This window comes from Micrasema longulum, unplaced genomic scaffold (assembly GCF_059751315.1).
Source record: "Micrasema longulum isolate JH-2025_06_02 unplaced genomic scaffold, ASM5975131v1 h1tg000092l, whole genome shotgun sequence".
NCBI lineage: Eukaryota > Metazoa > Arthropoda > Insecta > Trichoptera > Brachycentridae > Micrasema > Micrasema longulum.
Genome location: NW_028277298.1, coordinates 113,568 through 127,199, shown reverse-complemented (window position 1 = coordinate 127,199; position 13,632 = coordinate 113,568). Strand labels below are relative to the sequence as shown.

Below are 13,632 nucleotides of genomic sequence, written 5' to 3'. Positions count from 1 at the left end.
TAATATAATATAAAATACCTTTTTAATATGTTACCTTCCGTACAATACTCGTATTTTTTGTACACATCTTGCCATTATCCATAAATAAATACATAATTAAAAATATATTCACAATGCACAAAACTGTCAAAATAAAAAATCAATTTGACACAACCATGTTCAGAGTAGAGGTAATAATTATTTCGTCCAAAATATTTGCACTCATTTTATAAGGAGAGTGCAACGCCTTAAACCGTACATTTTACTAAAATACTACTTCTATAAAAAATACTACATAACAAAATAAAAGAAACACTCAAGTAAGAACTTAAAAATAATTATGTATAATCAATCACTCATCACCTTTAAAAACTGATTTAGAAAAAGATACTGAGAACTTTGATATAACTGTGTTTTATAATACAGCCATCCCCGTTTATCAGACATATAACCTATTTTGCATACGCCAATGCGTTTATATCACGGAATTACATAAATCCGAGGCAAGAGTTATTTCATTTGCTCAGTTCGACAGCGCCGGCCAGTTCAGGGTACTTGGCGACCTTCCCATTCTTGGACGAGCTGTACTTGTCCGTGACGGCCTTGTAGCGGCTGGTGCTGGCGGCGGCCAGAACCGCGGCCAGCCTCCTGACGAGCGGGGAGAGGCAGCGGTAAGAGTAGCCGGAGTAGAAGGCCAGCGTGGGGCTCCAGCAGGCGCGAGGCCGTGAGGGTGGGGACAGGAGCGCCAAAGACAGGCACACGGCGGCCGAGGCCAGCTCCGAGGGCCGGTGGTGGGACATGGAGTACTCCAGCAAGGAGAGGTCCACCAGATACTTGGCCAAGTAATGTTCTCTCGGTGTTCCGGTTGCAGCCTTAACCAACCTGAAAAAATTCATACCAAAATCTTTATTTCCGTTTCATATACCCAAATGTAGAGTTCTCATAATACAGGCACCGCAAATGCCCATTCCATTCCAGAAGACCCAGGCTGGTATTACAACGCAATTTAAACGCATACTTGGTATGTAAATACGCACTATATTGCGTAGAAATTGCATTCATAATACCAGACCTGGCTTTACATGGCAATTTAGACAATGTGATAGTTTTACATCATTCAATAATTTTTATATGCGAACAATATAAAAAAGAAAATATTCCAATTGAATCATTTCCCTATCCGCACCTAGTGCTGATTACGCGTATCTAGATTATTTTTGTTACATTGAAGGTAAGGTGACCAGTCTTAAGCTCCAGTAGTTCAATCACAGACTTTGAGTTAAAGAGTCCTTAACTAACTAGACCGATCACAGTGGACGTGGATTACTTTCTCGAGGTCATATGGGCAAATGCCAAATGTCAAAGTCAACGCGAGTGAGTTTCGTATGATCTGTGCGAGTTTTAGTTTGTCCCTTTGTTGTTTGTTTTGCACATTGCTAGGTTTTCTTTCTAAAAGAACCTTATTACAACTTCATTTATAAGTATTTTATTTAATTATGAAAATGTTAAGCTTGTTTGTTTTGTCTTGATTAATTCATTTACGATCATGTTATACACGATATTGTCATCATAATATTATGTACTGTGTTTAACTAATGTTTCATTTTATTTCTGTCGCAAATAAAGTTTTAAAAATATATACAGGGTGTTCTTTAAACCCTGTCACATCGGAAACCACGATGACCAGTATAGGCAAGAAGACATATTAGCATATTTAAAAAAATATTTAGAACGAAGAAAATTTTTAAAAGAAAATATTTAAAATAAACAAATCGTTGCTTACTTCTGCAGGGGAAAAGCATGGGGGGTGAGGCCGGGTGGTTCAGACTACCCCCTCCTCGTTTCTTCCCTGCAGAAGTAAGCAACCGTTTGTTTTTTTTCTATATTTTATTTTTTAATATTTTAGTTGTTCTAAAAAATTATTTTAATGTGCCAATATGTCTTCTTGCTCATACTGATCATCGTGGTTTCGGATGTGACAGGGTTTAAAGAACACCTGTATAACATGATAAATTGCACACAAACAATTACAACTTTATAAAAAAAATCAATTTTCGAGTATTCTCCTCTATTATATAATAATAATAAAATATATAATAAAATATTTTAAGTGATGTCATTTAATATTAGTGTTGCCATGTATGAAGTTGAAGTGTGGCAATATTAAAAAATTTAATTATCCCCGATCAATAAATTTTGGTGGATGTCTAATGAAATCGCTAAAATGATAAACAATTGCAGCGAGGAACTTTTATTGAGTCAGTTATGACTGACAAGTGCAGCCATTGTGATTGAGCTCCAGGCGCCAGTACAGGAACATTGTAATATTGCAGTGTAGAACCGCCTTTAAAACCAATATTTCACATCCACCCAGCCAAGAATTCAACCTATGGCCTCTAGAAAAGTAGGTGAATGGCATCAACCACTACACAACGAAGGAAATCATCTCTACTCGATTTCTTTTTTCAAGTATTTTACCTGAAAGTAGCCATCGAGTCTAGTATTAATATATATACATCGAGATATCGTAACCGTAATAAACCATAAGGACTTATCACATAAAGTTATATCATACATGGTAAAAACAGTAAAGGTAATTGTGAAAATAAATTAAAATGAGACACAAAATGCCGAACACTGTCTATGTGGAATGGAAGGTCTGTTGATGTCTGTCAATAGTCCGGCTTTTTCTGAATGAGTTTCTGTTGTTTTCAATTAAAAATTGAAAAAAAACACTACTTTGTTTTAGTTTATTGATTAATGTCTTAATTCAGCTCTCCTGATCAGTTTCCAGTTTTGCTTTATTAATGAATTGTTTATTATGGGAACTAGAACCATCCAAAAACCCATAAAAACGTCCAGTTTTATCTACAGTCTTCGAGCGCAAGGTATACAAACATGATAACTATTTTTAAAAACACAAAACGCACCGATACAGAAAATTTCATTCTGATACTTTCTTTTAAAAAAAAAAACAAAATCGGTTCAGTTTTGAGGTGCGAAAAATGGGACAATGAAATGTCGATTTTGTCTATTTTAGCTAGACATAAAAGGTCCGAAATGCAGTTGTCTTTTTCATAGAGCATCGGGAAGGCATCTTCAAAACAGTGACAGGAAAACAATGTTCAAACACCTATTTATCAAAACTCCCTGTCTGGACCGCATATCCTCACAAATTATGTAATCCGAAACAGAAAAATAATAATGTATTATGTACATATCTAATTTTAACCAAATACAATAATTGACTTCAAACTTTTGATTGAGTCCATTTAATATATTAATACGAGTATGCACTCAAATCTAGCTATAGCAAAGCATTGCCAGGTTCAGCCTGTACATTATATAATTGAATGAACAATGTATTGCCCACTGGGAAATTTTACAATTTTAGTTTAGTATGATTTGTTTATTTTTACACAAAGAATAGTTTTAGAATAGATTTAAGGATAGACTTTTTACACAAATATTTAATAAATAATTTATTTTAAATTTAAATAAATTGTTTCAAAACTCATTCAAGTGCTATAGGGTGACTGTAGTTTCTAATACATGAAGAGATTAATAGCAAAAATGCCACCATCCACAATCACTGTTTTTGGGGAAAAAAAAGTAGCAAAAAGACTATTTCTTTTAAGTTTATCATTCACATGTGCCATTTTTTTTAATACTGTTTAAAATGTTTTTTTTTTCATTTTACTTTAAATTAAAACCACAAACCGTCTGACAAAATGCAGTGGGAGCGGCCTTCCAAGGCAGAAGTCTAATGTGATCAGAATGGATCGCTCACATTTGAGGATTTCTCTTTTGGTGTAAGTGTTACTTGTGATATACACATAGTCAACAATGTCAGGGGGGAACATCTCCTCATACTTGCTTGCAATGAACATCGCAGTAATACCAACTAACTGAATTTGACCTTTTTCAACATTCTTAACCACCTGAAAAAAATAATGAAGAATTAACTATCAAAGAAAACAATATTGAAAATGAGTCATCAATAGTGTGGAATAAAAAAGGAATTAAATTTTATAAATAGGATCTGGAATTCCAACCACCCATGCGCTCTGTAGCTGAAGGGGTGTTGTAAATCCAGCTCTTATTTGTAAACATTTTTTTTTTAAATACCCTCCATGCACTCTGTATCTGCAAGACATGTTGGGATACTAATTGTAAAGCGCCTTTCACAAAAATTAAGCTTATAAACTATCCGCAATAATAATAATATAATTAAACAATTTTTGGAATTTTATTCAATTAAAAATTTATCTCAAAAGCTCAATCATCTGAATCTGTTTAGTTTCCTATATAAATACACTCCATTTAAATCTTTCATGACCTTTGTTCATTTGTGCATAACATGAAGTTTACATATAAAACATTTAAGTATGCACACTTACACCAGCAAAAATTGCATGTTTACTCGGTTCACCGACAGGCACTAACACATTACCATAGGCCATTAAACATTCAAACGCACTATACATACATTTAGTAAGCACAGAGACTCGGCTTATAGTGACACAACCAGAAACAATTCAGGCATGTGAACTTGGACTGACACACTAGAAAATCTGAGTTGAGTCGGGGCACTTGTAACGCATTCATAAACATGCATATACATGCATACATACACATATATGCATATATGGTAGTACTGGGTGTATTGTATTGCTATATTTGTATTGAATTTGTGTTAATGTTTTTACATTTTTTTTAATTGCTAAGTTAAAACTACAAAAATAAAAATAAGTTTTAATGTATGTTATAACTAGATGTAATAAATTGTAAAATTAATACTACAACAAAACAAATAAAACTAAAATGAAGATTCCCCTGTAATCATAACAGATCCATACTCTAGTTGTCCTAAGAATGTACTATGGGGCTGCGCATGGCCACGCCCCGTACCCCCTCTATAATTAATATTTTTAACAAGTGGCAAGTGATAGAACATATTTAAAAAAAACACATGGACAGAATCGATCTTGGGATTCTCGGGACGACAAACTAGGGCCGGCGAACATCAATTGAAAGATTTACTTTTAATAATTTATAAAATGGTTTGATTAGTACCTACTAAAGTACCCATACACAATGTTTATTACCATAATAATACATACAACAACTTTTGGCAAAATCGTAAATACAAAATATTTCTTATCTAGCGAAATTAAATGATCCGTTTTATAAAGGATCAAAATTTAAAATAGAATGAAAAAGACTTGCAGCTTGCAGTCCAACTAATACCATAAAGCGACTGACCATCCTGTGTAGTAATTGGTCTACTTCAAATGCATAGGAGGAGTCATACGCAGTAATAACATAATTTTCGTCAAAGCCTGAACATTCTCAGGAGAACTAGACTATAGTCGGACCTTTCTCTATTGAACTTTAAACATGTTTATTCTCTTAATATCTGTGCTTCGGGTCTAAAAGGGCCAATGTCGTAAATCACAACAGTACTGGATAGTAATTTTACAGCTATTTTGTGGAGTTACAATAAACTGTTTGAAACTATTATCAATAAAAAAAAACACTACCACATATGGACATGTGGGATAAAATGAAAAAATTTATATTTATTAATTGACTTTCCCTCTCCAAAATGTTGGCCCTTTTAGACCCAAGTTACAGATATATTTGAGTAAATGATGTAAATATTTTTATGTAGTGCCCTATGCACCCGATTTTAAAATTTAATACAATTATAAAATTTAATCATTCTGAAATGACATACATATTACTAACCTGTAAATATCTATCAATTATGGCTACGGTCAAGTGAAGGGTTTCCAGTAGAAGGCTGAACTGGGAATGGACTTGCACCAACCAATCAATTAGTACTGATCGCATCTTCGGAGTCATGTATAGCTAATAATTAGAGAAACTTTATGTATTTAAGGCATATCTCAAAATTACATCAAATGTTTCCCTAGGCACGGGACATTATCCTTAAGGTAAAACAAAAATTGTGAAAGAACAAATAAATCAATATGAACCTCAACATTATATTCCATTATTTATAATTAAATAACATTTAACCAATTTTACTGTACATCAATCATTTCACATCGGAATAGTGGCAGAATGAAAAACTATTCCGCAGATAACATGTGGAAATAAATACATACAGGTAGTTCTTTAAACCCTGTCACATCCGAAACCACGATGATCAGAATGAGAAAGAAGACATATTGGTACATTAAAATAAACTTTTAAAACAAAATTGTTTTTTTTCAATATATAAAAAAACAAATGGTTCTTTACTTCTGCAGGGGAGAAATGAAAACGGGAGAGGGGGGAGTCTAATACACGGCCAACCAGGCGGCCTCGCCCCCTTCGGTTCTCCCCTGCGGAAGTAAGAAACCATTTGTTTTTTTTAAATTTATTTTTTATTTAATTTTATTTATTAATTTTACAATACGCCCAAGGGGCATTTACAAAAAATATACAGGTAAATACAAACATAGTAAGTAATCATTTAATAAATAAAACAACGCTTTTTGTATACATGTAGAAACAATAAACTGCCATGCAAAATAAAAAGTGAAACTTTACATAGTGAAAAAGAAAAAAAATATATGGATATAAGAAAAATAATTGAATTAAAAAGCAAAAGCTTAAATAACTTGTGAAGAATATTGTATTAATATTTTTTTTTTAATATGCTAATATGTCTTCTTGCTCATACTGATCATGGTGGTTTCGGATGTGACAAATAATACCCTGTATATTGACCTATAGATTGAATTCGGAAATGTGGAGCGAAAATTAAAAAAAAAAAAAAAACTTTCTGTCTGGAAAATTATATTTTACAATATCTATGTAAGTAATAATCATTTTACTAATAAATTGAATAAAATTTTAATTAAAGAATAATCAATTCGTTATCTATCATAAACAAAGTTGATTTTTAAAGTTGTTATTCTCTATTTGAATTGTTGTACAAATAATGTAACAAAAAAAATAATAACAGCTTTTTGTACATTTAACTGGATTATTGCTTGTTTTATCACTAAAATAAGAAATTGTAAAAAACAGAGTAAAAAAAACGTGAAGAATCACCAAGTTCAAAATTGATGACCTTTTTTTCAAATCCTCACACATTTTATGGTATTTAACTGAGTTTGATTTTTATATGATTAATCATAACAAATATCCTTGTTTCCAATACAAGATTTTAGCCAGAACTGATTATTAGTCTATCAATTGGATGTTTTCATAACCGGTTAAATCCATCGATCAGTTATGACAAATTAAGGATATAATCAAATAATTTGGTTATGAAAATAGTTGAATTGTGTAATTATCATATAACCAATTATGCACCATGACTAAGGCATTGTTTTGGTACAGTACCTGATTACTTACAAACAAATCTTACAAACCTGTCCATCAAGGTGTTGTGGTTGAATAGGAAACTGCAATTCTAAATCTCGAAGGTAAGCATAAATATCCTTTATGTATATTGACATAAGTATTGGATTCTTTTCCTCTCCAGCATCAATATCTTCAACTCCTTCTAACAAGTCAGTCGAGTAAGAATCCTTTTTAAGGGAGGAAACTGGTTGGTACTTTATTTCTTTCTCTACGGACACTTTCTTGACGACTAGTTCTATTAACCCATCTCGTCCTGTTGACGTTGGTTTCACCTTTCTTTCTTTATCTTTCGGAATAAGATCCTCTTTTGAATCTGTTTTCTTTAGAATATTACTTGATATCTGAAAAATAAATAATCAAGATATTCAACCCACAGAACAACACCCCAACTATGTTAACCATACTGTTAAATATGCTCAGAGACATCTCTCCTCCTTTATCGCACCGAGTGTTCAAAATTTCGGAAAAGCGGATTAAGCTCTCAAGGACAAACACTAATTTAAGTGGAAAACTCCTTGATGATTTTCCAAATGCTCGAGTTAGCTGTTTACGCGAGAAAAGCGATTTGCTTATGAATGTTGATAAATTGAAAGTGATGGTTTTTGAAAGGGATGAAAATATAACTAAATGTGAGATCAGCGTGAACGGAGATGTTCTGAATCAGGTAGAAGAATTTGTGTACCTGGGAAGTATGTTTACTAGGGACGGAAAGGCCGATAAAGATATTGAAAGGAGGGTGAGTGCCGGGAACAGGGTGAACGGTGCACGAAAATCTACTTTGGCAAACAAATGTTTATCGCAGGAGGCTAAACTAGCAGTTCACAACGGAGTTCTAGTTCCAACTCTAATGTATGGGAGCGAAGTATGGAATTGGAAAAATAATGATGAAAGTAGGTTGAATGCTGTCGAAATGCGATCCCTCAGGCGAATGTGTGGTAAAACAATGTATGATAGGTGCACAAATGTCGAGATCCGTGAAGTGTGTAAGGCTGAGACATGCATTGTTGACAGAATCAAGAAAGGGGTGCTGCGTTGGTTTGGACATGTAGAGCGAATGGACAGCGAAAGAACGGCTAAAAGGATCTACGATGCAAATGTTGATGGATGCAGAAAACGAGGAAGATCGAGAAAGATATGGCACGATCAAGTCCATCAAATACTTGAAGATGGACATGTCAAAAGTAGGAATAATTGGCGTGCGTGCATAAGAAGATGTATGAATGTAGAGGAAGCGAGGTCTGTATGCCATGATAGAGTGTTATGGCGTTCTATCCTCTCTGCCTACCCCTACGGAGAAACGGCGTGATGGTTTGTTGTTGTTGTTGTTGTTGATGTGCCATATATATTTTTTTTTAAATTATTATTATGGTTCTGATCCTATATAATATTTGTGGTGATATACTCTTATGTCTATGATAATAAATTACTCGTCCTAACTCAACGCAGGCCTTTTAGTCCCATGGAGTTGGGTCTCAAAAATGTCTCAAAAAATGTGTAATAAACTGTTAATAAATAAATAAATACTAATTGCTCATTCTAATACTCGCATGTAAAATGACCTTAAAACCAACCTGCAGATTTTTAATTTTTAAATAAATTAAATAATCAATGTTTTGACATTAATTGATTGCTATATTGAAAAAAGCTCAGCTCAGCTCAGCTCAGTAGAACCCAAGAATTTAATGATTTTTATTTTGATTATTTAATGAAATACATATTAACAGTAAGAATAGTAAACAAAGAATCCCACAAAAGCATGGCCTGTTCGTGGGTATACAAGAAATGTTCGTGAATTTTTTGCTCCCATAATAAATAGACAGGTATAATATAATTATTTTACTCATTTATATATTATTAGACAGTTTACATTATAATTATTATTCTTTGTTAAGGGCAGGCGGCCTTTGCTGGTGTGCCTATATCTAGTGTACTGCTATTTATCTGCAATTTCCTTCTTTCAAAATGGCACGTAAATGTTTTTTTAACTAGTTGACCGAAATGGAATAGACAACTAGGCTTCGCAATTTATTCCAGTCTGAAACCAACCTGCTGGAAAGGAAGTTTTTCTTGGATTGAGATGGAATTGGGGACGATAGAGCTTCCAGTAATGTCCCCGTATATTTTGGTTGATATTTAATTGGTGACATGGCTTGGTAATTTTTTTATCTTTAGGATTAAAGGCATACAATAGAAAAAGTAATATGTATGTAAAATATTACCTTAGTTTGTCTCAGCCGTGTAGTAATAATTCCGGCTTTGGCATTAAGTGTTATGGAACTTTCGTCTCGGCGTAACGGTTTCAAGTTGTTCTCATTGGGCGCCATATTTGCAACACTAGGTGCCTTGACAGGCAGTCTAGTATCCACTTTAGCCTGGACATTTTTATAGCTGAAATATTTGATGAAACACTTTCAAAAGATTTCTAGATGCACAATAATTATATGCAGTGTAAATTACAAGTTAAAGATTAAATCAAAAGACCAAGAAATTTCGAGTGGAATAGATGGCAAAATCATGCATAAACATAAAAATGGCGAATGTGGATGAAAACATAAAACTGAATTAGCCAAGAAAAACATGATACAATCAGACAAACTTAAATCATGTCTAAAATCTGCAAGCATGCATGTAAGATGTAAGAAAGTAAAAGAAGTTAGGACTGTTTGCCGAGATAGATATGTTTGGCGTTCTATCAATTTGGCATTCCTGACTAGCTATAGAAAAATGGTATGATAATGTAATGGTAGAAGTATCGGTAGTAAAATTCAATAAGTACAGATGGTCCTCAACTTTCGCACAATGCACTAATTTGCACTTTTTTTAAAAATCATTTTTATTATAGATTTTTATCGTTAGTGCAAAAATTGTTCTCTTCCATACAGTAGCTCACCAAATATATATAAAAACATTATTAGTCTTGCGTTAGGGCACGGGTCGATGAACTGTGTGTTTTGCCAATTTATTTATTATTTATTTACGGTCGAACTTGGTTACAACAATCACGGAAATAGTGAGATCTCGGATATAATGAGGAAACATTAGTTGACATTTTAGTTTGTGGTTTTCTCCATACATTAATTCACTTTTACAATGAGCTTTTCTCGGACATACCAAACAAAAATACTGTCAACAGTTGAGCAAAAACTCTTCAATGAGGAAGTTAAGTGTTTTTTTTTTATATTTTTTATTTTTTAGTAAACTAAGCAAAAAAAAAATATTTTTTTTCAATTTTTATGTATCGTATTATCAGCGCTACAATTTTTTTAAGTTTTGTATTTCTGAAATAACTAATAAATGAAATGAAATAACTAATAAAAAAATTAAAAATAAAATATTAAGGTCTTTTCCGATAATTCTCATTTAGTTCTTCCCATTGGTCCATCCATGACAAGCAAACTGGAAATCTTCCATAGCTCTCATATCATAGGTTGATGAACCAGTGACATTCAAAGTAGTCCATTTTTATTAAAATGTTTTTTATTGTTTTTTTTTGTACATTTCAGGAAACTTTTCTATACAATGGAATGCTTAAATTTTTACCGCGCGCAAGAAAATATTTATTCTATCCAATTTCCTGTAAGGCTGAAGTTCCTCATTGATTAAAAACATCATTTTCAAAATAAGAACCTAAGTAATAAAATCCAAATGGGGAACTAACTTATTATCGATGCCGCTGGGCGTTGGGATCGGTTTATGTTTATGATATTATGTAAGTGTTTAAGTACCTAATTGGTGTTTTCGCAGACAATATTAACAAAGTATCACACATATGGTTGAAATTGCGTGTAAAAAAACCAAGCTTTGTTAACTTAGTAAGCACAGGCTCGGCACCTCATAACAATTTACAACTTCTTTTGTAGTTTATGGATGACATCCTTATGTCCTATGGTCAATGCATAATGAACATTACGAGTGGGTGATGTCAGATAAGTTAAAACCTAACACTCGAGTTGTAAACATGACTACTAACAAGCCGAAGTGTTTCAATTTGCGAAAAAGTGGCAATTTTTTGCAAAATAGAACATGGTGCGATACGTTGAAGTGTGTAAAAGTTTTCTCCATCCTTATTACATTGAGCGCTATATAAATTATCCACCTATAATTGTCAACATTGTGAAAAAGTATGAATGTTCATTTATCTGAATTTGAAATTTAGAAAGTGGTATGTTTGTAAGCATTTATTATAATTTTCAATAGTGACAATATGGCGATTGGATTTAAAAAACTTTTCTCTGGGATAACGAGTAATGCTTATAACGAGCAAATTCAGTCGGTCCCAGGTTTGTTCGAAATTGTGGAAACATATTATCTTCAAAGATTGTTTCCAAAAGACACGGTATAGTGATGGATGAAATGGAAAGATCCTTGTCATCGTGGATCGATTTTTCTACTATCATGGAAGAATGTGTGAATAATGGAGAATATGCAAGTACGTAGGACAATTGAGAAAGACAGTGCATGTTATGGAACTCTTTATAAAAAAAAGAATGGTATTCAACTAACTCTTGATAAATTTATAAAGCAACCACCAAAAAGCACTTAAACACGCCTCATTATCTTAATTATGTATGTAAATAAATATTTTAAATGTTATTATTGATAAATATTTTAAATGTATGTGTGATAAATAAATATTTTAAATGTATTTGTGATAAATAAATATTTAAAACATATTTTTTTAGGATTTTTTATACATTCCTCGACTTTTGAACAATCAACATTCGCACACATTTTCTTGAACCAATTATGCGCAAAAGCCGAGGGCCTACTGTACTTTAAAAATTTAAACTGACACCGAGCCTAAATATAAAGATAGATAATTATAAGGCATAAAGATGGATAATTATAAGGTATTTATCTATCTTCATTTTTAATGATAGCATCAATAATATCAACCACAGTTACAATCGAGTTTTAAGATATTAATTTATGCCATGTTATTAGCGCTAAAAGAACTGCGTTTAAAAAATAATTTCAGCACCATCTTCGCGAAATTGTGTCTTGTATTTCAGGTGCCAAGATGTAGCATTATGAATAAGGTGGTAAATAATTTTAATGGTTTTGGCTAAATTTGTACTCGAATGGACAAAACTTAGGCGAGGTGTATACCTGCGTATTAGTGGCCTAGAGCTGATGGCTTTCTTTTCTTTCTCGATCCCTTCTTGAGTTTTTCCAGCGAGAGAAGGCTGCAGAATTCTTATGTTGTTGTTGCTGCAAATATCACCTAGCACATTCCTTCTCGTAGGGTTAGCAAGGAGGCCTCCTTTGACGATTTGTGTTTTTGTTTTGATAGGAAAAACATTTTCTTGACCGTGCGTTACCTTGAAAAAGAAATATTTCACTTAATATTGTGACAATAATGTAAAAATAAATTGTAAAAATAAAAAGTAGTATTTTAATACATTAAAAGCGGTCTACTCACATTGATGTTTACTCTGCTTTTATACTCCATTTCGGACTATGATTCAATAGAAATTTTCACGGCACCTAGGAAGTTATCAACCGGCCAGTTTAATTGTGTTAAGAAAGTAAACTGCAGAACCAAAAAAATAAATTAGAAGCAGCTGTCGAAGAAACTGGCAAACCGACAATCGACAACGGAAATAAATTCAAAACGATCATATGGAATAACGGTCACCAATCATATGTTTGTCTTGTATCGTCTATCGTTGCTCATTGGCCAAAATTTAAACGGTATGTACCATAATGTTTACAATAAAATGTCTATGATTTTTCGTGGGTTTTTTTCCAGGGGTTCCATGGACTTATTTTGTGAAATATGTTGGTATTGTAGTATCTCAGAGTAATAATTCTCTAAAGAAAGAATAAACATTCAATTTTTTTCGATTGGTTTTAGGGTTTTAAGATTAACATAATGGATGGTTTCGGTTTGCGCTCACAATTCTCAACCCAAGTACCTACGGCCCGTTGTATTGCTGTAATCTGTAGCTAAGTCCGTGGTCAATAATCTTTGAATGGTTTTTCTCCGTATGGGCGACTATATTTGGTTATTGCTCTTAGGTTGATACAAATAATTTCGGTTAAGCTTGCCAAAAAAAAAATATTACCAAACTTTATTTTTTAGTAAAAAAAAAGTCAATTGACCAAATTATTTTTTAATAAATATTTTCTACGGTTCTTTTGATTTTTTAAATAAAATTTACTCTTCACAGATTTTTTAAAAGGGAGTTATAAATATACTGTACGTGATAATTTCTTCCATAAAGTATTTTTGTTATAGGGTATTTTTAAAAATCAGGTACTAATAGC

The 13,632-nt window shown here is 32.7% G+C and overlaps 1 protein-coding gene across 1 annotated transcript; it reads right to left on the bottom strand.

Annotated features, from left to right (window-relative positions):
- Positions 1 to 359: 359 nt before the first annotated feature.
- CycB (Cyclin B) lies at positions 360 to 12,970 on the bottom strand. The gene is made up of 7 exons (XM_088235116.1): positions 12,785 to 12,970; positions 12,472 to 12,683; positions 9,582 to 9,750; positions 7,371 to 7,703; positions 5,731 to 5,853; positions 3,700 to 3,920; positions 360 to 861 (listed from the first exon to the last, which is right to left on the bottom strand). Exons 1-7 carry the CDS (start codon positions 12,812 to 12,814, stop codon positions 495 to 497), a joined length of 1,455 nt encoding a protein of 484 aa, XP_088091242.1. The 5' UTR covers positions 12,815 to 12,970; the 3' UTR covers positions 360 to 494.
- Between the last annotated feature and the right edge of the window lie 662 nt (positions 12,971 to 13,632).

What these genes read in the sequence shown, in the direction of transcription:
- CycB (XM_088235116.1), bottom strand. Translation starts at nt 12,814, where the DNA reads ATGGAGTATAAAAGCAGAGTAAACATCAAT. An exon ending in CACAACACCTTGATGGACAG is followed by an intron (nt 5,854 to 7,370) that starts GTTTGTAAGATT and finishes TCTAATTATTAG; the next exon opens with CTATACATGACTCCGAAGAT. An exon ending in CCACTGCATTTTGTCAGACG is followed by an intron (nt 862 to 3,699) that starts GTTTGTGGTTTT and finishes GAATTTTTTCAG; the next exon opens with GTTGGTTAAGGCTGCAACCG.